The 26,069-nt window shown below is 41.3% G+C and overlaps 1 protein-coding gene across 3 annotated transcripts in view; it reads right to left on the bottom strand.

The window, feature by feature from the left end:
* The window catches only part of ntn1b (netrin 1b), a 41,895-nt gene extending 17,196 nt beyond the window's left edge, over positions 1 to 24,699 (bottom strand). For all 3 annotated transcript variants that reach the window (XM_057014363.1, XM_057014361.1, XM_057014360.1), the window contains exons 1-6: positions 24,540 to 24,699; positions 23,395 to 24,428; positions 10,232 to 10,420; positions 8,838 to 8,987; positions 5,773 to 5,826; positions 3,076 to 3,150 (exon numbers count right to left, since the gene is read on the bottom strand). In XM_057014363.1, coding sequence (XP_056870343.1) covers positions 3,076 to 3,150; positions 5,773 to 5,826; positions 8,838 to 8,987; positions 10,232 to 10,420; positions 23,395 to 24,409 — 1,483 coding nt within the window. In that variant the 5' untranslated portion in view covers positions 24,410 to 24,428; positions 24,540 to 24,699. The remainder of the gene's footprint in view (positions 1 to 3,075; positions 3,151 to 5,772; positions 5,827 to 8,837; positions 8,988 to 10,231; positions 10,421 to 23,394; positions 24,429 to 24,539) is intronic.
* Positions 24,700 to 26,069: the final 1,370 nt, after the last annotated feature.

Here is a 26,069-nt window from a genome sequence, read left to right as displayed (position 1 = left end):
CTGTAGCACCAATCACTCATGGGTGTTATGGCCCCCCAAAGAATAGCGACTCTGATGTCCCACAAAAGCATTGTGACAGGCCTGAGAAATGAATTATACCATACTAAAGGGAATGCATGCTAAGCAGACATGTCTACCATACTGCTCTGATTCAGACACAATAATCACTTTCCATCATTCCTACCTCTAATGGATCATACGGCGTTTGTTGTTGACATTTGTTGTGACAGCTGGCTCGTTCAGGATGTTTGTATTGGTACATAACTGATTACCTGTAGTGTTTTAAAATGAATGATGATGAAAAAATGTTTCAGTTACAGATGGGACAAATCAGGGTCCCTGCTAACGAGCCTATAAGAAAAGTACAGAACTCCTAAATATGTTCACGTTACTTGTCTAAGACAGTGTAACCTGACACTTCTCCGTCAATGATCACTGACAATTTTTCAACTACTGCAGGCTTATCAGTTTTTTCCAATTGCTAACACACTAAAATGACATGTGTAGCTCAATTATACACATGATTATTTCAACTGATACACACAGAGCTAAAAAAAAGTTTCCAAAACTCTGAAGAGATTTCTACTTTATAAATATTTTGCAATTCAAAATGGCACTTTTTAAAATGCACTGAGCAGGGTTCTCCACACAAAACACAACAATCTCACATAAAGTCACACGATTGCATGAAACATTAGCATTCCAAATGACGCTACATGAATTGGCTAAACTTGGCTAATTGGCTAAACACCCCAATGGTTAATTGTTATCACTTCAATCAGGAAGTGTGCATAAAGACAACAGGTAAGCACCTTGGCATTTTACAACAATGGAAGATGTTGCAGAGAAAGAAAGAGAAATGTGAGAATGAGAAGAATGAGAAGTAGGGGTACAGCTGATAGAGCAGTTTGTGACTAATGTAGAAAACTTTCAAATGACATCAGAGCAAACCATTGATCATATCATCAAACAAGAGCTGACAACACAAGAGTGCAGCCCAATTTGAGCCATCTTACTGTTGCCTTTGTATCCAGACATTTAGACTGGAGAACAGGTATATAACCAAACTTTCTTTCACATTCTGTAGTACACTAACCCTTTAGTACATAGTGTATTAATTGGGTGACACTTGTTTACTTTATGAATGGCTGATGTCGTACACTGATGTATAAGTTTCTCAAACTATTTACTGTGTGGGAGAAATATCTAGGCTGCATTATTGACAATATGTACTATATATCTGTTTTTTGTGTTTTTCTAAAGCACTGGGAGATGCAACCATGGTGGAGAAAGTATCCAATGTTCACCAAACTAAAGGCTGCTGCCAATGTAAACTTGTCTGTGAAGGTTCTCAGCCATCCAGGTCATAGTAATTCTGGTACCTGAATCATAGCAACTGGACTGTTTCAATTCCATAAAACAGTCAACATTTAATTTACATTTGATTTACATTCCAATACATTCCAATTCGGAATGAAACAACCATATTTTGGCTCTGTTTGAATGAACTGGAACTTTTTGCCCAATTGATTGATCTCTAGTTTTTGCCTGTCTCACCTCCTTTTCCATTTTCAGTCATTAATTCTGCCTCCACTCCAGTCAGCCTTGCCCATCCTGCACTCCTGCTTCCTGCAACTCCAGTCGCCTAAATTGTCTCTTTTTGCCTGTTTGACCTTTTTCATTAAAATCCCTTAAAATGGCTATGAATGTCCGAGTCTACACCATGGGTCATTTTCACCTCCACTCCTGAACATTATCTATATAAATGAGACTGGGTTCAACCTCCCAAAGACCAAATGAACAGGAAGAAACTTCAATGGCGACAGTGCCATTATAGATGATCCTGGCCAACATGGTAGGAACATCACAATGTGCCATCTCCAGTATGCATTGTGTCCTCCCCCATCATATCAAAATTAAACCATAAAATCCAGCCCATATTCTTAAATTTCTGTAGACACTCCACATTTTCACACCACCAGAGCGTGAAGGATGCAACCGATGTCATACAATGTCCCATACAACACTGTAGTTTAAAACAAGGTGACATTACACCTTGCAGCCCCAGTCTACAATTGGTTTGCTGACCACCCACCATTGCTTGTTCAATACCTCCAACCATACTCACCAATTCTACACTCCATAGAAGCAGATTTTTTGGCATTGTGATAGAAGCTATATGACCGTTCAACCCTTTGTGCGTGTGCCTGTATTTCAGGCTATGGAATAAGCATGTTATGGTTTTGATGTACATTTAATTCATGGCGCATTTAATTCAAGGCGCATCTGCTCTTGTTGTATGACAAGCAAAAATGTTTGTGGCTAAGTCCAGCTGTGCAGCAAGATGATACTCAGTTGCTGGTTGGGGGTCAGGCCTTGAGTTTCTTTAAAGCGCCTAGAGACAATTTTGATCACAACAGATGCTATAGAAATAAATATCATTTTATTTAATGCCTCTCTATTTTGCATCTATTTTTTCAGCACTTTTCTTTTCAGTGGACTCTTTTTTCTGAACATATTTTTGTTAATTCTTTCTGCCCTCCATATGTTTCATTGACTTATTTGGTGAAAAATTGAAAGAAAATGTTTCAACAGCATGTGTGTGCAAATATTTCTGTGCATGTGAACAAGCCCAAGAAATTTCTACAAAAAATTTAGTATTATTGTAGTGTTATGGCAAAGCAAATAAAGATGACAGTTCTTTTCATAGTGCCCAACAGCAGGTGATTCGACAAAAATCTGGTAAAATGATAAAGCTCTATGTAGTTATGGTTGCAGTGCTTCATTTTGTATTATGTATTTTCAGTATGGTTGTTTATTTTTTATATGTATATTCATCCAGTTCTTTTCCAGTTTATTTTGTGTAAACACATGCTCATTTATAGATCATATCATTTTCTTGTTTGGTTTCGTGTATATATTGTAATTACACTACCATTACTATTATTTTAAAGTGAATCCTCACCTTCAGGAATATCACTTAGTAATAACATGTCATTTGAATTGACTTATTTAGTTAAGGTCAGCTTTAGTGTGAAGGGAAGATACATAAAAACATCTTCATATTAGACTTACCGTAATCTTTTTTACAATACTTCTTCATGGTGATTTTCATCTTTCCTTTAGTGGTCTTGCAGTGAGATTCACAATCTATGGACAACAGGTAAAATGGAAAAAAAAATGAAATTAGGAATTGTATTCCTAAAAATACTGTTTGTGCCTCAAACTCCTCATACCTTTAAGTTTTCCTCACGATTTTTCCTATGTTCCTTTTTCAGTATACTGGATGTACTATGTACACTGGGGCTACAGGGATCACTTATACACAAAGTTTACTGAAAGAATAAACTTATATACAGTCAACTGAATCTTTATGACCTGCTTAATACTGTGTTGGTCTTGCTTTGGCATGTGCTGCACTAGACCCCTGGTGTGCTGTGGTATCTGGCACAAGCATGTTACAGTAGATCTTTTAAGTGTTGTATATTGTCAGGTGGGGGCCTCTATTGATAGCCCTTGTCCTGCACATCCCACAAATGTTTGACTGGACTGAGATCTGGAGAATTTGGAGGTCACATAACACCTGAAGGATGTTATTGTGCTCCACCAAACATTCCTTAATCATTCTTGTATTGGTGACACTATTCATCATGCAACTTGTTCCATTAAATGGAGTACATGGTCTGCAATATTGCAAAGGAAGTTAGTATGTGTCAAAGTGATATCTGCATTGATGGCAGGACCCAAGGATTCCAAAAGAACATTGCCAAAAGCATCACACTGTCTAGACCAGCTTGCCTTCTTCTCATGGCAGATTCTGGTGCCACGTGTTTTCCAGGTAAGTTCACGACATGCACCCATATGATAAAAAAACCCTGAATTTATCAGGATAGTTTTGGACATGCTCTGACCCAGTCATCTAGCCATGGTAATGTGGACTTGCTTAAATGCTTGCCCATTTGAGGACATAATTGATAGCTTGTAAATCCCAGGTGCTCTTCTTATAAAAAATATTGCTTGTGATGTGGACATTGCCTTTTATAAGGAGGGGGCTGTTGTAGACCCAAAGGCAAACTGGAGATGGAAACCAATTTCCCCCCTTGACATTCAACTGAAGGACATAAATTGAAATTTGATCTTTTCCAAGTGTTACCCACTTGGTCTGTCCCAGACCAAAAAACCTTGTGCTGGGAAAGCTGGGCAGGGCAGTCTGAAGAGAAAGTGGGGGGCAGTTGAGAGTGGGGGATGGAACCTTTCAGCTTGCCTGAATATGGACAAACTTAATTATTTCTTCCAGCCCTTAGTCCAGTCTTTCCCTTTATTTCCTATTATACTCCCATTGAAAGGGGTTGCCTGGGTAATGATTGAGGAAGAAAAAAAACACCTCTGTCTCCTCTCTTAAAAAAAGAGTGATTTGGGATTTCAGATGAATTCATGAAGAAAACGCATTTCTTGTGGAATGCTCGCGTCTCCAGTTTTTATTTATTTTGTTTGGTGGGAGAGTGGGGGTGGTTAAAAAAGGAAATCCCAAAGTAAATGAATTTGACAACTCCATATCGAGAAGGCCTGATTTACATATCAATAAACTGCTGATGGTGTGTGTGTGTGTGTATGTGTGTGTGTGTGTGTGTGTGTGTGTGTGTGTGTGTGTGTGTGTGTGCGTGTGTGTGTGTGGTGCAAGCATACACATTATAACAGATGGGGTGGGGGATAATTTATCATTATCTCCCACAGGCTGTTAGGGGCCCATATCAAACCTCCCTTTGATAGCTGACGATCACTTTAGTCCGTTCATCCACTTGCGACAGTGGGGCCATTACACCCACCGTTCTCATTAAGGGGCAATCTCCTGCTGTGAGGACAAATGCCCTCTTTGTTTAGCACTGTGGTTATGTCACATTAATTCTCAAGGGTCCCTGGGGACCACATGGTTCCTAATTTGGAGGGTGGTAACCACACTGGACTTTTTGACAGCAATACGAACTTCATTTCCAACTTCCATACTACGATGTGTGTGTGTGTGTGTGTGTGTGTGTGTGTGTGTGTGTACATACATATTAATTATTATTATTTACTATTTGTGCCATAGAAGGGAGGGAGATAACTGTTGACCGAAAATGAAATTGACCTTTCTGTAGTCCTGAATTGAGTTTGGTGTGTAACAAAAGGTAAAATATAGAAAAAAAGGCATACATTAAGAATAACCCAGTCTCCTGTACTAAAATATAACGCTCTATCACTATTTGAAAACTTTTGCATTGAATTTTTAATGGGCTATAACTTTCAAGACATTTTTCAGTATTCATATTCCATCTCATTTTTTTAAACAATGGGTTAGGAATTTTAGATTTTATGAACATAACATAATATCTAAATATAATATTGAAAAAATACATTATTTTGATGTTCATCATTGCATTCAACAGGCTGAATAAGATCCCATAACAATGGACATGATAATTCTAGCGGTCAAGAGTCAGCCACTCTTAATTGAAATACAAACTGTTGCAAATGAAGCGTATGATCAGATTAGGCCTGAGACCATGGAGAGTCTGCATGACAGATTGAAAATACAGGCTAGAAGACCACAGGGAACAGTAGCAAGACATCTGGCCTGTGCATTAGGGGTGGACCTCTCACACTCAGATTAACATGTGAGTGGATGGATACATGTGAACAAATATTTTTTAGTTGCACAATGATTTATGTAGTACAGGCAAAGCCATCTCATGATTTGCATTAGAATCAGCAGAAAATGATGTGTTTGTTCACCTGATGGCTCCTCATAGCTAGTGTAAACTGCTGTAGGAGATGCAACTGGAATCTCTGCCAAAAAAAAGAAAATCCATAGATTAAAACATGTATTAAGGATTAAAACATGTCTACAGTAGATTCATAGGATTAAATCTTGTGTTTCTTGAAACTTTTATAAAATAATCTAGGTTCTCCTTAATGACCAACAGTAAAATACAGGTGTGCAATAGGCCTAAGTATTCAGCAATAACACTTTTAAATGTAAAAAGAAAGTGCATTAAGTTTGATACCTGTACTTAATTAAAACAAACGCGCGCACACACACACACACACACACCACACACACACACACACACACACACACACACACACACACCTTCTCCTGCTACCAGCAAACCTTCCAAATTTCCAGCACACCTTCCAAATTTGTTGATGACCACTTACCTGAGCTTAATCTGGTGGGTGTGCATGTCTGTTATCACAGTCCTGCAATGTCTGGCTCATTGGAGGTCTTTAATGTTTACATCACCTGACAACTCCATTAAACTCTCCTCCACAGTTAAGTCCACTGAAGACATGTGAGAGGTATTGATGCATGTCTCATCCAGCTATTTGTTCCAGCTTCAGACAACATTGGGAAATAGTCATGGTCTCTGACCAGCAGATGACCTGAATCCATCATAAAGGCATGTGATCATAAAGGCATGCACACCCAAAACATGAAGCTCAGGTAAGTGATCATCAACATGCTGTGTGTGTTTTAAAGTTATCGTTTTGTTCTAAATTGTAAGAACAGTTATCCTTTTCACTTTAGTCTTATTTCTTCCCTCCATTTATGCTTGTCTGTTTCTGTTTTGGATAGCAAGTCATAGACTTTTGGAGGCACCAAGAGAGACAGCTTTTTACAGCTGTTACTTCATTATTATGAATAAACCTCTACTGCATCATTGAACTGTGTATAGCTGTAGTAAAACACTGGCTACACAGCTACTGCACTGATGAACATAGAAACTAGAATAGATTTGGGTCTAATCCTGTCATCAATCACTCAATCAAGCATGGGAGACATTGATTCTAGGAGTGTTGTTTGGGATCAATCTTTGTTTTTTCTAAGACCTGAAAACCATTAACCAGCTAAATATGATGTAGGAAAAGTCATATTCAAAAGGCTTTTTGCCAGGTAGTCTTGCTTCTCAATAATCTAGCAAAATAACACACCAGCCCCCTAAAAAATTATATATTTGACAAACTATATTGATGCTAGACTTCAGAACCCCTGGGATGTACAGCAGTTACCGTATTTTCACGACTATAAGGCACACCTAAAAGCCTAGAATTTTCTAAAAAATCTACAGTGCGCCTTTTAACCCGGAGCGCCTTTTGTATGGATTACGGTAATATTGGTTAATCGCGGCTACCGTAGTCAGTAGGCGTGGCCGAGGTAACAGCAGTAAATTCAGTCCCAAACCATTTCTGTCTGTAAAGACCCCAAAATGGCTCCTTGCAAGAGACGCGCTTTTGACGCAGAGTTCAAACTGAAGGCTATCAGTCACGCAGTTGAACACGGAAATAGAGCAGCGGCAAGAGGATTTAACGTGAACGAATCAATGGTGCGGAAGTGGAGGAAGCAACAAGACGACCTGCGCCAGGTAAAGAAGACTCAACGGAGCTTCCGAGGAAACAAAGCAAGAAGTGGATTAACAAAGGAACTCCAGCCGCTAGATATTGGTGTCAACGGGGCATTCGAAGCTAGACTGCGAACTGCGTGGGAGCGGTGGATGACGAACGGCGAACACACGTTCACCAAGACGGGGAGACGGCGCCGAGCGTCATACGTCACTATCTGCCAGTGGATCGTAAATGCCTGGGCATCGACCGTGGTCGGAGCTTTCAGGAAGGCAGGGATTGTCACTGAAATGCCAGACAACACCAGCGACACCGACCCTGATGACGACTTTGACGAGACGGAGCCGGCCATGTTGGACGCCGTATTCGCACAACTGTTAAATTCGGACACCGAAGAAGAAGAATTCGAGGGATTCCTGGAAGAGGAATGAACTGATAAAGTGATCTTTACGTGTTTCTTTTGTGTGTTTACAACTTAACAAGGCTGGTCATACTGTGAATATGGACATTACCGTTTGAACAACGTTGTTATATTGCTATTGTTATATTGCTATTGCTATCGCTTTGCACTACTTCGAGAGTTCGAGTTACCGTATATTGTGTTTGCACTAACGTTTGATTTACCGCAACGGTACTACGTGATAAAAATGTTGCACTAAATCGAAGATTTATTAAACTCCACTATCCACTTGTGATAAAAATGTTGCACTGCCTGTTATAACTCGCTGTTATTAAACGAACTGTGTTACGCGAAAACACTACGTCACTCAGGAAAAATAATGAAACAGCTGTTTATTCGTTTTGGGAGTGAATAGAGTTGTGAGAACGCCGGTTTGTATTCTATTAATAAAGTTTGACTGACTTATCTGGCTGTTTTATTGACATTCCTTTTAGCGCAGCTCGATCTAGTGAACGCGTCATGAAACCACAGGCACTACGCAGTTTCTATGCTATGCGCCTTATAACACGGTGCGTCCTGTGTATGAAAATATTTCTAAAATAGGCTGTTAATTGAAGGTGCGCCCTATAATACGGCGCGCCTTATGGTTGTGAAAATACGGTAGTGTTATGTGAATTCCATCCCCGATATCTGTCTGTCTGTCTGTCTGTCTGTCTGTCTGTCTGTCTGTCTGTCTGTCTGTCTGTCTGTCTGTCTGTCTGTCTGTCTGTCTGTCTGTCTGTCTATCTGTCTATCTATCCTTTCATAGCACATAGCTAATGTAGGCAGAAATATAAGGTATCGACTATAGTGGTGGGTAGAAGGTGAACTCTGATGGTCTGCTTATCCATGCCAAATTCCCAGTTAGGGTAACATACACAATATTATGCAAGATGAGTAAAATAGGCATTGTTTATTTTGTTGGAATTCAGCATAAATGAAGTATAATCATAAACTGTAAATGCTTTCTGCAGGTGCAGTAGATTTCAATATGCATTAAAATAGTCAGTAAACTTACTGATGCAGGGGGCAATGGGAGATCGGCTCTGCTGAAAGCCTTTCGCACAGCGGTTACAGGTGAGTCCAGACACGCCATCCTTGCAGGGACATTGACCTGTTGTTTGGTTACATGTCTTTCCTGCCGCTCCAACTGGATGGCAGTCACACGCTATTAAACAGACACACAAAATGTTGGCTTTCAAATAACTATGGAGCAGGTGCAACTCACTTCACAAATGCTGAAATCTGTTGGAAACCCTGATGAAGAATTTCCTTGCATGTGTGAATCTGTTGTTATATACCATACAGGCCATATAGTGGGGGATGTCAGGGACCAATAATGTATGCTTGTCAAACAATGATCCAATGTGGTTGTTCTCGCATTAGTGACTATAAGAAATAAACCAACTATTGATCACCCAATTGACTAAAAGCTGTGCTAAGAAAAATTCACACAAGGTGTATAATCAATAATATCATCATGTAATTCACTGATTACCACTTTGGCACTTATTGACATCACTCAATTTAAAAGTGGTCTAATGCTTTTAAAGCTATAATTAATTTTCATTTGGATGGAGCCTGGTGGGATAGTACTACTATTACTACTACAACTACTAATAATAATAATAACTTTTTTTATATAGGTGGGTCCGTTAAGAAGATTCATTCTTATCTTCAACGATGACCTGTGGGCTAACCTAAACCGTATGCTGATGGAGGGGGGGAACTGGAGAAAATGGGGCCACACCACACAGACACAGAAAGAGCAGATGAACTCAACACAGAACGTGCTGTTGTACCTGGGGATCTAACCCTCGAACATGCTGTGAGGCAGCAGTGCTAACCAGTATAGCACTGGACAAACATTGAAACAGTAAAAATTACCATTTAAAACATAAAATTAATTTATAATAACTTTAACCAGGCATATCAGTGTTATTCCACAAATGCCATAAACATCAGAAAACACAGATTTTTAGGGTATACTACTACACAGCCAGGTTTGATTTTGAGACCATTTGCTTTTGTGCTTTCATTTGTGTTCCTTAATGTATTTGGAGTTGCAACACATGCACTTTCTCTGTATTCTTTGGGCCTTCACCCAGTCTCAATCAATCTCTGTTGATTTGGTTATTGAATTTGAGGCTGAATTCTGTGTACCAGAAACTTTATGAGTCTTATTCTCATCTCTTTTCAAGAATTTACACCTGTTGACAGTGTAGTTTTTTATTTATTAGAAAGTTGTTTTCATTTGAACCAGTGAAAATCACAGCATAATCCAAAAACATAGTTAATAAAATATGCAGTGTGATGATGTGTTGGGCCTTTGGAACATAGCAGTACAGTGAAACATGTGGGTGTGGTTTGTTTGAATAGTTTAGACTATTGCAGTTTAGTACCAGGTGTCACCTTTGCAGGCTCTACGGTGAGAGATGGGCTTGCTCATGTCTCTGTAGTAACCCTCCTTGCAGTAATGGCAGTGACGTCCTGCTGTGTTGTGTCGACAGTTCAGACAGACGCCACCACTTCTCCGCCCTGACAGTTTGTAGAGCTCCATGTTGAAACGACAACGTCGGGCATGCAAGTTACAGTGGCACGCTAGGTAGAAAAAAGTAGAGGGAGAGGAAGAAATTCTACATTTACGTTAAAAACATCTTGTAGTCATTCACCAAAACCTCAAGAAAGCGAGAACCCAGCAAAAAGGAGGAGAGAAACAAACGCCACAGCATTTCGATCCCCTATCTGTCCGGAGTCTCTGAGAAGTTTAGGATCCTCCAGAAACATGACATACCGGTTCAGTTCAAACCCAGCAACACTCTCAGACAGAGGTTAGTACACCCGAAGGACAAGACACCAAACAAAGTAATGTTGTTTATGCTGTACAGTGCCAGGAGGAATGCAAGGAACTGTACATTGGGGAAACCAAACAACCTCTCCACAGAAGAATGGCACAACACAGACGTGCCACCTCTTCAGATCAGGATTCAGCAGTCCACTTACACTTAAAGGAGAGTGGGCACTCCTTCGAGGACAGCCAGGTACGGATACTGGCCAGAGAAGACCGCTGGTTTGAAAGGGGTGTCAAGGAAGCTATCCATGTCAAATTGGAAAAACCATACTTAAACAGAGGTGGTGGCCTGAGGCACTTCCTATCACCTACGTACAATGCAGTCCTCCACTCCTTCCAACAGCAAAACAAACGTTCACACCATTTCAGGAGACCCAGTGACTCACCACCATGTGATCCAGCAGACAAAGGGGAGACACCTCAACAGAAAATAGGTGAATGACCCGACCAACGACCCTGCCAATGACTCTCAGGTGACCACTCAGATCATTAACATGCCAATGGTCCACAGTGGCTATATTTTCAAGCTCTCTCCCCAGCGAGTTCAGAACTGAAGAAGCCTTCTGGATAGAAGGCAAAACATCATCAAAGAGAAGAAACCAGTCCAGTTGACAGAGAAAACTACCTTGGATTAAAAACAATTGTGATCCTAATTAGGGTATTGGTAGATAAGGAAGTTTCCTCACAGACAAAATTTCTTTGTAAGCATGATTTTGTAAGTACAGTATGGGAACCCTATCGTGGACTGGCCCAATGTTTCAGCCTTTGATAGTCTTGAAAACATGTACATAACCGCATGAATGAATAGACCATTCTCCCCTGCACCCCACAATCTCTGGCACACACACGCATGCGCGCAAAGCCTACTTTAAGCCTACTTACTGGACACATGTATATGCATTAAGTCGTTTATGGTACAGAGATAGTCACGTCATCAAATGCTAATAAAGTTCACAGCTCACGCTGTCTCTCTCGCTCTACCTCTCTCTCACACACACACACACACACAATTTATTTGTCTTTAGTTCATCAAAAGTGATTGGAGATTTAACAGTAATCTCTGTATAGACAGATTTTGTGAAGTCCAGGTATTAATTTCAACCTTAATGGTCTGTTAACATAAAAATGTACTTTTATTGTTAGTCTGTCTGTGCCTTGGGACAATTAAATGTTATCTCTCTACGGGTCCTTACATAACACACTGTGTTGCCTCAGCCACACATTGCTAACTCTGCCAGCCCACACAGTGCTGTCCACCTCTGACAAACTGAGGTGATGATATAAAAAGACTTAACAAGAAGCTCTTAAAGGCTCTTACAGCACATGGCACATGTTGTAAGAGATGGTTGGTTGGAGGTTTTCTAAACATGGACTAACCATTGTTTTTTTCCTTTTTCCGAGCTCAGCTTCTCACTGTCGCAGATTTAATGTAAAGTTAGCCAGTTAGAGATGTGAATATAATATATCAAAGATGTGAATGTAATATGTGCATCTTTTAGGTCGTTTTTGTGCCCTCCCCCCCCCCAAAAAAATGTGACAAATGGATAAAAAGGATGAAACATTTCCAATACAAAATTATGACTCAAGATTTTCACTACTACTAAAAGACAGGATGCATGACCACATCATGCATACAGTACATGGAGTTCACACCTGCCAGTCGGGAAAAAAAGGTATCTTTGCCATTTTTGCAGTTTGCTTTCAAGTGCCCACTCTGAGATATGCTGCTATATTCTATTTAGGTTCAAGTGGCATCTGTCATGCATAGCAAAGAAAGTGCTTGTTGTGGGTGTACATAGATTAAAAAAGACCCTCGGTTGAGGCTGGGTTCTTTTTTTTTGACTGTTTTTAAAAAAGAGCATTTATCAGTATTGACTGACTTGAAATGTTTCACCATATTGATTTTGCTTGTGGTCTACGCAGAAAAAACATTTCTTCAAATATGAAGAAAGGTAGAATTAATAGTACCACTGTTTCCTTTCCTTCATTTTGAGGGTTGATATGTACCAAATGTCAGTCCAAACCTTCAGGAGAACATAGAGCCTTTAGAATATCACCAAGTTACGCTCTACCACTCTCTCTAGCAATCAATAGAGAGAGCAATAGAGAGAGCTATAGATCACTCTCTCACACATACCACTCTCTCACACATATGCACATGGGCACACACGCATGCACGCACATGACTATCACTGGGTAAGATGCACCTTTGACCAGTCCCCACCACATCAGGCCACACACCTCATTCATGCTGATATCCAGAATTTAGCATATCCAATCTACACATGTAGACACATGTTGACTACTGATGAGACCAGATTACCGTATTTTCACGACCATAAGGCGCACTGTATTAAAAGGCGCAGTCTCAGTTACTGGTGCTATTTCTGTATTTAAAACATACATAAGGCGCACTGTATTATTAGGCGCATGCTAAAACATACAGTAAAAAATGACAAGGGAAGTAAAACAGTGAGTTTCGACACATTTATTGAACAAAATATTCATTCTTCCGCCACAAAACCATCAAAGTTTTCATCTGCTGTATCTGAATTAAACAGCTGCACTATTTCAATGTCCAACATCCTGAATTCCTCTTCTTAATCATCTGAATCAGACTCACCGACCGGTTCCGGTTCAGTGTTGATTTTGTGAAAGCTCTTCCAATACATGAAGACGGTATCATAGCCCATGCGTCTACAATCTACCTGCATATGGTGGCGTAACTTGCCCGCCGTTGCCTCATAGTCTTTGTGAAGGAGTGTTCGCCTTCCGTCATCCAGCACTCTGTCCGTTTCCGTGGCAGCCGAGAAACACGGTGAACAACGACTTTGCCCCTTTGTGCGTATCGCCACCGTGCTGGTCCCTTTTTCTCCACTTGGTGGGTCAAAGGGATGTTAAAAGTCATAGTGTGGCTGGGCGCGGTTATCTTGTCGCAGCAGTAGGTGCGGAAGATGGCCGCCCTCTCCAGGTAATCCGCGGGCTCAGTCCACACACAAGGCGCACCATATTATAAGGCACACACAAGGCGCACCATATTATAAGGCACACCATCGAATTTTAAGAGAATCTCAGTCTTTTAGGTGCACCTTATAGTCGTGAAAATACGGTCGCCAGAAAAACATATGTGAACAAAATGCCCATTAAAGACTCCCAGGCCCACCCTCTGTTCAGGTGGAATATATTTTTTAAATATCAATAATTTGTCAAACTTTAAAATTACAGAAAGGTGTTGTTGTTGATGATGATCATGATGATGAGGATGTTAATTATCGGACTTGGGAGTTTAAAGTCATAAAAATGAACCACCACAGGTTTATGTGGCACTGTAAATTCACTCAATCATTCACAAATCCCTTCTGCTACCTGTTTAGCGAGTAGGGTCAAGTGGACTATAACTTACTGATAAACTAATAACCTGCTTTCAGACACCAAGCCAGTGTGCTTTAGATGTTATTATACTGTTGCATTATTAATATATACATGGTCATTCTTTTGATGTGCTACCGTCACTGCTGGGTCACCAAACTCGATTGTTTAGGGTCAAAATGTTGCTGGAGTTCCTGCCATTTGCTAGTGCCTCTTTAAAACTAAGCCACTGTGACACTGGAGCATCATCATCTGAAAATTTAAAGTGTAGATAATAATGATTATAATTCTTTCACTTTCTTCTCACCTTAGACTGGATTGCTTGCGGCAGCCTGTGAAGCAAATAGTGTGTCAGGTTATTGTGGGGGTTGTACAGTCCACCTCAGTATCCTCATATGGCTCCTGTAAATTTAATTTTTGCAATGATCGGCATGTTTTTGTTAGCTGACCCATTACATTGATTATAGTAGAGAACATTTAGGAAGACCAGCATGCTGTTGTTTTCTACTCATCAAAAACTGAAGGTGGTTCAGGTGCAGTGTCTGGTCTCACACCAGTAATGCTGTAGGAGCCTGTCTAACACCATTTTTCAACGAAAAGGCCTTCATATAAATATCAATGCCAATCAAAGTACATGGCTAATCGACGTGTAAACTATATGGTTAGGTTTTTTCTTCACAACTTTAACACAAAAGTATTACCTAAATGTATAGGATGCCATTGTTCCTGTCAACCCAGCCCCAGGAAGAAGGGAGAAACTTTCTGCTGAGCTGCCTGCTATACATTTGATTGATTAGATCTTCTCAAGGAAGGAGAAAGTTATGGAAACAGATGCTGTGTTCTTTCACTGAGGGGAAATAGACCCTGGCATAATTTAAAAAATCTACTTAATTGCAACATTTTGTCAGCAAATTTAACCGATAATAGGTGAGTTTTCACCATCCACTGCAGTGTTCCACATATTTCTGACATCCTGTGATTTTTGATGATTAGCTTTGGTGTTTATTTTATATTTGGTTGCTCTAATTAGATAAAAAAAATAAATATTAATTGCAATATCTAGTCTCCAAAGAAGCAAAATGAAAAAAAAAAGTTAAAGTGAAGTCAATTGTCCCTTATATACACACAGTCTAATAATTTTAATTTTACAACTATAGATATACAGTGGGACCTCTACTTATGAAATTAATTTGTTCCAGAAGTTGTTTCATAACCTGAAAATTACGTAAGTAGAAACGCTCCTAGCCAATGGGATGGCAGGAAGATTCTAGGCGATAGCCAATGGCAGAGCAGCTACAAGCAAGTTTGTGTTCGCTGAACTCCGCGAGCTGCGAGTAGCAGCGGTAGCGTATTTTTGACTTTTCTTTCGTAACAAGAGGAAATATTTTCCCGTTGAGACGCTTCGTAACCTGAAAATTTCGCATGTAGAGACATTCGTAGGTAGAGGTCCCACTGTATTTGTTTTATTCCAGTGAAAAGACCCATGTCACAGCACAGCAGGAAGGGTGATATCAGCAAAAAGAGCTTAAGCTGTCACTACAGAATTCCTAAATACTAATGCTTTTTTTGGAGGAAGTGTGCTATGAATACAACAGCACTGACACTGGGCTGCCCTACGGGTGGCAACACAGCGGGGGGACTGAGTAGCACATTGCTTCACTTCACTGCTTGGTGCATTAATCTTTCCCAGCTTGGCCCTCTTCAGAGCCTCAAAGGGGCTCAACCGCATACTCACTAGGTGGTCCTGAAGCTGCGCCCATCACCCCCCCAGAATCGTGCTTCATCTAGGCAGATTAGATGCCTTAAATAATAGAGCCACTTGCATAATGCACCTGTTTCACCTTGGCCCAGTGACGGTAAAGGCATCTAGTGAACAATTGGCACTCAGACAACACTTTGTGTCTGCGTGACTTTCTCTTTCAAAATAGAGGTGAATGTTGTTCAAGATTAAAGTTTGTTCTGACCTTCAGTCATGGCCTCGTAATAGCTTTGACAGATTTTTGTTGAGCGATTTCTCGGACATTATACATAGAAATGATTTGGAAGCTCTAAGGACATTAGCTAATGGGTCTTTTTATACGCCAGACGTAATTCCATAAATCCTACAGAGGTGAGAGTTACATATTGGAACTCCAAATGCTGGCTTGGAAGAGGCCATGAAATAAATGTGAACTTCTCCCCTGGGTATGATCGATTGTTTTGTTTTCATTTTTCAGGATTTTCAGTTTTCTTATCTTTTTCATTACAAGGTGCAGAAGAAATATTAAAATATCTTGGATATTTGCCCTGATATTTGCCCACTAAAAGTATTTGTATAGTGTCTATATAATATTAAAGCCTGACAGAAATTTGTAGTTTTCCTGCTTACATCTAAAGTAATAAAACTACAAAATTTATTTTTATATATCTGTTTTTATTTGTTTTTTTACACTAAAAAGCTTTTTTGATATTCAAAACAGAAACTGCTTTAGTCTCACTGAGCAAGGCTACTTGGTTGTCATTAAGGATTAGGGTCAACTAATATTGACAGAGCAAACAAAATGTATTTGATCTCTGTACGCTATTCTCTAGGGGTTCCATTCAAATGTATTTTCTGATTGATTGATTTATTGACAAAAATTATGCAAATAAATTATTATTGTTGTTGTTCATATATTGTTGTTATTTATAAATTATGTAAATAAATGCTATACAGTGATCCCTCGCTATATCGCGTTTCATCTTTCACGGCTTCGCTGCTTCACGGATTTTGTTTGCGAGTCGTTCATTGCAGTTCTCAAATATAATCGAAGGTGGCATATCCGTTTATAAAAATCTTCTTGCTCAGAAAAAGAAAGAGCGCCAACAACTACCCATAACAATGTTCTTCTCTCAGAGAAAGACTCCTGCGCCTTCAGTAGAAACAGACGCTCCAGCGGAGCGGAGTAAGGACGAAGAGGCACAGCTGGGACTGTGAAATACGCGAGTGACAATGTTTCCAACCTTGTATTACTATATTAAAATTATTGTTTTAAACAAATTTTGCGCTCTAAAACAGGTTTTGATTTTTGGTTTCATTCTATAGTTCAGTATTGCATTGTAAAATAATAAAAAAAATGAAGCTGACTACTTCACGGATTTCACTTTTCGCGTGTTATTTTTGGAACGCAACTCCCGCGATAAACGAGGGATCACTGTACATCTAATTATTAACAGCCGATTGGCCTATAAGAAATAGTGACTTAAATGTTTTGACGCAAACAAATGTTTTGATGCAAAATTGCAGAGCCTAGATTGATAGAGTTTGATAGATGAAGGATAATGGATACGAAAGAAGAAGGGTCAGGGTGAAGGTGCCTAGCAGGCTACAAAGACAAGGATGGAATTAAGTGATGTATCAAAAGAGGGAATGCAGAGAGATGGATTGATGGTGTTAAACTATGTTGTCAAACTCATCATGATTGACAGCTGAGCTCTATTTTAAAAAGGGTGGTGGATATATTAGCAGATTATTAGCACATCAGCTTTTCCTTCCTGTTATGTGTGAAACAATATAACAACCCTTTGTATACTATCAATCCTTACAGCATGGTGGTTTAATGACAAAGGATGCGACAACATGCAGAGCCAGTAACCCACTGTGACACTGAGCTTGTGGTGTGGAGTCACATAAATTATTTCTTCTTCTTCTTTTAAGAAGTGAGTTTAATTATTGTTTCATCGTCCATGTGGATGATTTTGCTTATAATTTAGTCGTCACCTCCTCTGCTTTAAAGTGTTTCAACTGTGGTGAAGAGGGACATTTAGCCAGGGCTTATCCTAGCCGCCCGGGCCCGGCCGCGTGTGCGGTGGCCCCTAATGTCCCGCGGCTCATTCCAACTGCGAGGCGTTGGTGGTTCGTTGTGGAGGGAGGCCCCGCTGGTCCGGACAGAGCGGAGATGGAGTCACAGGTGGAGGGAAAACAGAATGGGGTGAGTGAGAATGTGGAGATGGTAGTGGAGGTGACAGGTGAGATAGATGAGATTTGTAAGACTGTTGAGGTGGGCGCGACAGGCGAGGGGTGTATGGGTGTAACAGGTGAGATAAGTGAGATGTTGGGTGAAACAGGTGAACTGGGCAGGACTAGTGAGGTCTTAGGGTGAAACAGGTGATTTGGGTGAGACAGGCAAGGTGACGTGAAGCGGGAGAGGTGATGGGTCGGACAGGTGAACTAGGTACGACAACAGGTGAGCTGGGTGACACAAGTGTAGTGACAGGCAAGCTGGGAGAGGGCTGTGATGACAGGTGAACCAGTTGAGGGTGGTGTTGGGGTGTCCGAGTGGTGGCCTGCTCCTATGAAGAGGTGGAGCAAGAGAGTAGAGTTGGGCAGCTGGAGGATGCAGTTGCTGCTGTGGACACCAGGGACTGTGAATCCTACGTGTCTGACTATAGTGAGGTGTCACACACAAATGTCTGACAGGAAAATAAACTGTACCCTGCAAAAACATACAAATTGTTTCTTAAGCAGACCAAAGGCATTTTTATCAGTCGGTGAGACACGTTGTTACACACAGGGCATTGCCTGGTGTCACTGACCAGATTTTTAGATTAAAGAAACAAATGTTTAAAGTGAGAAAACAGCTCAACATCTAATGATGATACCAGTCAATTTGTCTCCTGTCTTTTGTTTTACTGGCTCTGGTTTTAACTGTTCCCTCATCATGGATGTTTTTAGAGTGAGGACATTAAATGTAAACGAGAGAAGTAAGGAAATGGGCACTAATGTTTGACACAGCACCAAGGAAGCATATTATGTTCTGTTTCTACAAGAGGTCCACAGTGATGGAGGCAGTGAGGAGGCAACTGGGAGAAAGAGTGGGAAGCGCAGGTAACAAAACACCCCCCATAGCCCCCTACATGATGGAGTGGGCTTCCTCTTCTCAGCCTGACAGAAGATGGGATCTCCTCAGCCAGACTTGAACAGTTTTATTGCTTTGAACATCACTTCAGTGTTTTTATGGGGCTGTGGAATTATTCAGTTGGTTTTACAGATCATTCTTTGGTTTTAGGTGAAATTATTATCAATGTTAATAAGTACTAGCATTTATTTCATCTTTAGCACTGGATAATGGATTTAGAAAGGTTTTACGCTATTTCTGGTCTGTTTTTAAGCATAGGAGGTCAGATTTTACATGTCTTAGACAGTGGTGGGACCGTGGCAAAACTGAGATAGATCTCCCTTTTCAGCAGTCCAAAAAAATGGCCTTAGTCAACCTGCTTGATGGCAAAGTACAGGGTGCGCTGCTCTGGTGCTAGATTTAGAACATCACGGAGATGGACTCTCCCTCTAGCTTCTGATTTGGGCTGGAGAAGCATGAACAAAATAAGGTAATCTGTTCACTGTTTTCTGCCACAGGGCAGGAACTCTTAGAGTTCTTTTCGTCCCTCTACTCTAATGAGTATGGGGAGAATGAGGCACTGTTGGAAGAGTTTTGTGGGGAACTGCCTCGGGTCTCTGCAGAGACCAACTCACGGCTAGACCGGCTACTACAGCTGGGTGAGCTCCATGCTGCTCAGCAGAGCATGCAAGGCTGGACCATTTTGCAGAGCCTTTTGGGACATTGTGGCTCATGACATGCTAGACATATGCAATGAAAGCCTAGTCTCAGGGTCCTTGCCATTGTTCTACAGGAGGGCAGTCATTACTCTTCTGGCCAAGAAGGGTAACTTGCACGAAATCAAAAATTGGCACCCTGTGTCTGGATTACAAGATTCTGTCCAAGGTTTTGGCCAACAGGCTGAGAGAAGCTATGAGGCTATGGCTAAAATACCTTTGTGTTTTTATTGGAGATGAGACAATAGTCAAAAGAAATTGGAATGACACAATAGAGAAAATAGAACGCAAAATTCAAAAGTGGAAATGACTTCTCCCCCTCTGTCGTAGAGAGGTAGAACTCTTGTCCACAATAACCTGGTTGCCTCTGTGCTGTGGCACTGGCTTACTTGCCTGGAGGAAGGGATATTGGCTCAAATTCAGACAAGAGTTCTAAATTTCTTCTGGAATGGCCTGCATTGGTTCCAGCAGGGGTGCTGTACCTGCCTAGAGAGGAGGGAGGGCAGGGTCTCATCCACCTGGCCAGCAGGACCGCCATTAGAATTCAGTTTGTTCAGAGGTTTTTAACAGGTCCCCCAGATCTAATGTGGAGAGATGTGGACAGTTGTGTCCTCAGATGGGTGAGCAACCTGGGGCTGGATGATGCTCAGTTTTTAATTGACTTTAAACTTGCCAATTAAATGGGATGTCTCCATCGAAGCCACACCTGGACTGATGGCAGCGCTTTGCCAGGCCCGGGCCGTGGTTCTCAGGCACATAATGACCGCTGCATGGACAGAACTAACAGGCTCAGAGGCCATGGGCTCTCTGTTAGGTATCCGCTCTCTCCGGATAGCTGAAAGAGTGCTGCAACTTTGGTGGAATGGGCTCGGCGGGAGGACAGGAGCCTTCTCACGGACTATGGCAGGGGGACCGAACCAGACCATGGCGATACCTTTTCAGAGATCAGGTTGGTTGCCCATTTTGGGGATCTGGATGGTACTCTCCTCAGGGCACCAAAAACGTTCATTCTGCACGCAGTGGACAAGAAGACCCTGTTCAGGAACTGTGTAAAGGCACTAAACAGGTGCCAGTGTGTGGACTGATGGGCTTGGAAGAGATGGTGCCCGTCCATGCTGTACAAACCACCCCTAAGAAAAAGGACTGGCGACCTCCAGTGGAGGACCTTACATGAAGCCGTTTCCTCAAACGCTTTTATCTTTAAGATGACTCCTGCTGTGTTGAACCAGTGCCCATTTAACTGCCTCTGAGACACAGTTTTCCATGTGTATGAGAGACTCACGGTGTTTTTTAAAAAAAGAAATGTTTTAACAGGTATTTTTAATGGTTTTAGCAAAACATTTTCTGTTAAAACTTTATTTATTGAGTGGGGTACAACAAAAGTCATCAGAATAAGTGGCAACTCCTGAAGTTTATCTACGGTGAAGCCAAGATGGATGATCTATGTTTCGAGGAGGAATAAAATAGAAGGCAAAAGTGTTTGCGAAGCTGCCTCAGTGTGGCACTGCAATGTCCGGAGCTGACTGAGAGAGGAGTTTGGTTTTTATAGACTGATGAATGACCTGGGCCAATTCTGTGACACGTGGACTATAAGAATATACTTTGTGCTCTCATTGCTGACCAGCTGCACTTTGCACATTTCCTCCAGGAGTGATTGTACTGCTGCTTTTATTTATTATTTTAAAAGGTGTTTTTGTGTTCCTGTGAAATTGTAAATAAAAAGCAAGCAAACATGATTGTTTTTACTGCGTTATAAGAAAAAAGTGCCTATTATTTTGCTTTCTATAACTTCCATCAAAAAATGCAGACAGGACGAACCTAGTGTATATATGGGTATGATAATAAAGCTTTGAATCTATAAAATGTTTAGGGTTAGGGTTGTTTTTTAATCTTTTTTTTTAAAAAGAAGCTCCTTCCATCCCTTTTGTATAAGTCACTTCGAGTCACATGATCATCACAGCGGGATCTTGAGCATTTGTCACTTCGGAGCTCAAACATAAAGCTACCGGTACATAAGGTGGATTTTGAATTAAGGGATACATTTCAGATAAAACCAGAGCCATAGAAAATATCCTGCAGCCAGACCCCTAGACTCAAAGACTTAATTTGCATTATCTTGCATCTTCCTTTCATTTAAAAATAGCTATTGTTAGAAGCTAAGAAGAATACTACAAGACTATGGAAGAGAATTTAAATTAAAAATACATGGATAAAGTTTTTACAAACAATATACTTTAAAAAGTGCCTTCTATTCAACAAATGAGAGTAGAAAAGAACACTTTTTACACTGTGACTGTTATTTATTTTCCTATTCATTGGGTAATAAAGGGATAACATGTATCATATGTTAAACTCTGAAGAAAGATTTTTTTTACTGGGTAATTTACCTTGTTTTATTTTTTAAACGGAACTTCCATTTTTTTTTTCTATCTTTTAAGATTGTGACCAACAAATGGGTATTCACTCAGGGAACACCTGTTAAAAAATATACGGCAACAAAGGCCTTCACAGGGATCATTTTGCTCCAATGTCTGGCTTACAGCCTATGTCACATCTGGCTGTATCTGTACAGCATGACTTTACAATTTTATAGGTAAATGGGAAAATAGGACAACTAAATGATGCTAGGTATTTTTACAAAATAATAACAGAATGGACATGAAAATGTGACTTACATTTACAAACTGCCTTAAAATAAAATGGACTAGTCTGCCATAGCCACACCTCTTTTTTTATACTGTGCTGAATGTATTCAGCAGGCAAGAGACATCCAGACAGATCATTAGCAGCAACTGCAGCCAACTGCCCCCTCGCCTGTCTCTTCCTGTTTTATTCTGGGGTGTCAGACTACCCCAATTTCCCCTTTGGAGGCTCAGTTGAGCTTTTCTTCTGCTTTTTGTATGATGAAACTGCAACACACAACAAGAAAGCTGGACTGTGAAAGAGCGGGGCCTCCCACTGACAGCTAGATGGATGCCACAAGTGACAAGCTTTTGTTTTAATAAAATACACCGAGGTGCAGGCTTTACAAAGGCAAAAGGCCGAGGCCAGACAGAACAACTTGTTCCAATTGGGTGAGCTAACCATGGCACTGTCAGAACTTGTTACTTTTCCTTGTTTGTTTTGCTTAGGGGGTTTGAGCTGTTGTTAGAACACATCCCACTACCACCCCAAAACACACACACACACACACACACACACACACACACACACACACACACTAATTCTGGCTTGTAAATCCTACTTTCTGGGGAGTTTCGCTGGCTCTCTAATGTGCCCCCTTCCATATCAATCGTGCCAAAATTGGAAATACAAACCATCTTAATCAACAATCTAATCTGGAGTAGCACCTGCTAATGGGTCCCCTCCACCCTATGGCTAAAGCCGCCACGTTTTTCCGTTTCCTTCTTTAGACAAAAGCTTTATTAGACGGAAACACTTTCCCAAATGTAATTACATTTAAATGCTTTCTCTGCCTTGAGTTCAGAATGATGATATCAGGTTTAAAACCGTCAGAGTCAAACATAAGATAAAACAACTCGAAATAAGTCGAACTAAAGTAGGCTACATTTAAGTTGAGAAATGGACTATAACCCTTATTATTACAGTAATTTGGAATTGATATGGACACAATTTTTATTGAAGTTTTGGCCGCTGAAAATGCTATCACAATTTATATTCATAAAATGGATTTATATATTTAAAATTCAAATTTGCGCGCTCGTCGTGTGCCATTTATTTAGAGATTTCACAACAAAGAAGGAGGCTATTGTGTTGACTTACCGATGCATTCGTTGGCCTCTCTGGCGGTTGCGCGCTGCCACGGTCGGTCATAGTGGAAAGGTTTGCACCTGTCGCACTCCGGTCCTGCCGTGTTGTGTTTGCACTCGCACACCAGATTACCTTCGCGGTCTTTGACGCATTTCGACGCGTGTCCGTTGCACTTGCACCTTCCTCCCACCTGCAGGTCCGACACGGCGTAGAAGTATGAATCTCGTGCCAGCTCCGAGTCGTCCTCGTTTTCGTCTCCGAACGTGTGTAAACGACTGAAGACAATCTTGATGTCAGTGGCCGTCACCCAGTCCTGCAGCACCGGGGAGTTATCGAAGTCGTGCGCCGACGGTCTGCCGTCCAGGGTGCTGAAGGCTATGAGTCCACCGGTCAGCGGGTGCATGTCGGTGTGGGAGTCTGTACAGATGGCCTCCTGCTCATTCTGCTTGGTAATCACTGCTTTATTTTGGCGGTTGTACATCTTCTTACACTGCATGGAATAAAACTGGAATGGCATCCAGGTCTTTCCATAATCCATGGACTTGTAGATGGCCATAGACTCTGGTCTAGGAGAACAGAACTGCAAGCTTACATAGGTCACTTCAAACTTTTTACCAAGTGACAGTGTGAGCGTGACGTTCTGCGGGTACTGTGCGTAATTCTCAGACTGCCAACAGGTCAGATTGTGAGGGTTGTTCAGGTCTGTGAGATACGCCGGTGGACGCGATTTTTTGGAGTCGGCCGCATCGCAGGTGTGGCATTCGCGCGTTCTCTCCTCATCTTTCTCCGACACCACGCAGTACCTGGCGGCAGGACTGCCGCAGGTGCTGGTTACGCGCACGTCCTTTCCGAATGCGGAGTTGACGAAGTCTGGAATGCATCTCCGAGGGTTTCCGTTCTCATCATAGCACGGATCCGGAGGAGATGCCTGTGCGGCAAACATGCTGAGCCCGTATCCTCCAAAGACCCCTGTGGTCAGCGCAGAAAGAGTCACTAAGGTGACAAAAAGCTCTAAAATCCTTAGCATTTTAGTCCGTTGTCTTGCACTGAAATGTGAGGAATTAATAATGATGAAAGAAGCAGACAGAATGGTGATAAGATGGCACAAACAGAACATAACAATTGTATGTAATATTGTAAAGTCGACGAGACCATACCGTAATCTAAAGTTTGCGCAGCACACTTCAGAGCTCTAATAATTCTGTTCAGCTTCAGCTATAGGTCAGCCCCTGTTCACACTCAACATCAAATCAGATAAAGCTGGCTCTAACTTTAAGCCACATCTCTTCCCACCGTTCTATTTCTGTCTGACACAACACAAAACAATTCACTTAACAGTCCGACACTCGAAACGCGCCGCTGAGAAATACGCGATGCTGCCATCTGCTGGAGGTTAACGACACTGATTTTGTCATCTCAAGAATGAGCATTGGGTTAGGACTTGAGGAAATTATAATATGAAAAGTTTTTTGTGTTTTGTGTTCAAAGAATTCGGACCTTATAAGTCTAATAATCATTTGGTTTGTGTGCTGTGTATTTTCCTTTTCTGTGCTCGAGAGAAACAAGTCAGGGTTGTGACAAGGAGATTTTAATGACTAAAAGTAAATGTAGAACTGCACTTCATTTCCTCACCAAGATGGGCAGGCATGCAACAGAAGTCATGAGCACAGAATTAAATAAAATGTCACAAGATAGTTTTAATTCTAGATATCCCAAGAGGCATTAGTGCCCCAAGAGTCCTTAACTAAAACAGGTAGGCATGAAAACCAAGATAGAGCGTGGTCTAGGAAACTCTGGGGTTCTCTGCAGTTACATTAGAGTTTTTAATTGCTGAACATCTGTCAGAAAAGCATGCAAAACCAAAATACAGCTCTTACTTACATCCTTATCAATCAATTTTTCAATCAATTTTTATTTATATAGCGTCTTTTACAATCAAAATTGTTTCAAGGCGCTTTCCAGAATCCCAGGGCCTAACCCCAGACAAGCAACAGTGGCAAGGAAAAACTCCCCTTTAACAGGAAGAAACCAGGACCAGGCTCATGTAGGGGGACCCTCCTGCTGATGGCCGGTGGGTAGAGAGAGGAGAGGAGAGGAGAGGAGAGGAGAGGAGAGGAGAGGAGAGGAGAGGAGAGGAGAGGAGAGGAGAGGAGAGGAGAGGCGGGAGAGAGAGGAGAGGAGAGGAGAGGAGAGGAAACCATGACCCAGTGGGGGTGACAGAGGCCTGTCAGGTGATCATGTTTCCGGACCCCGGCAGCCTTGGCCTATAACAGCACAGCTAAGATGTTAACCTAATGATTAGATGACAACCTAAGTATGATAATTTGTCTGTCTATGATAGTAACTGGAACTACAGAATTAGTAACAATAAGCTTTTTCAAAGAGGTAGGTTTTAAGCCTAATCTTAAAAGTAGCGATGGAGTCAGCCTCCAGTACCTGGACAGGGAGCTGGTTCCATAGCAGGGGGGCCTGGTAGCTAAATGTTTGGCCCCCCATTCTACCCCTAGAGACTCTGGGAACTACAAGTAGACCAGCATTCTGAGAGCAGAGCGGTCTATTGGGCTGGTAAGGTGTCACTAGCTCCTCCAGGTAGGATGGAGTTATAGTAGCTATGTCCATTAAAATTTCTAAACATCTTTTTTATTATTATTTTCTGACCAGTTTTTGGAACTTTGTTTTCCTCCCAA

Source organism: Takifugu flavidus, chromosome 18, assembly GCF_003711565.1.
Source record: "Takifugu flavidus isolate HTHZ2018 chromosome 18, ASM371156v2, whole genome shotgun sequence".
Classification (NCBI taxonomy): Eukaryota; Metazoa; Chordata; class Actinopteri; order Tetraodontiformes; family Tetraodontidae; genus Takifugu; species Takifugu flavidus.
Note: the sequence above shows the minus strand (reverse complement) of the source record. Positions and strands in the feature narration are given on the sequence as shown.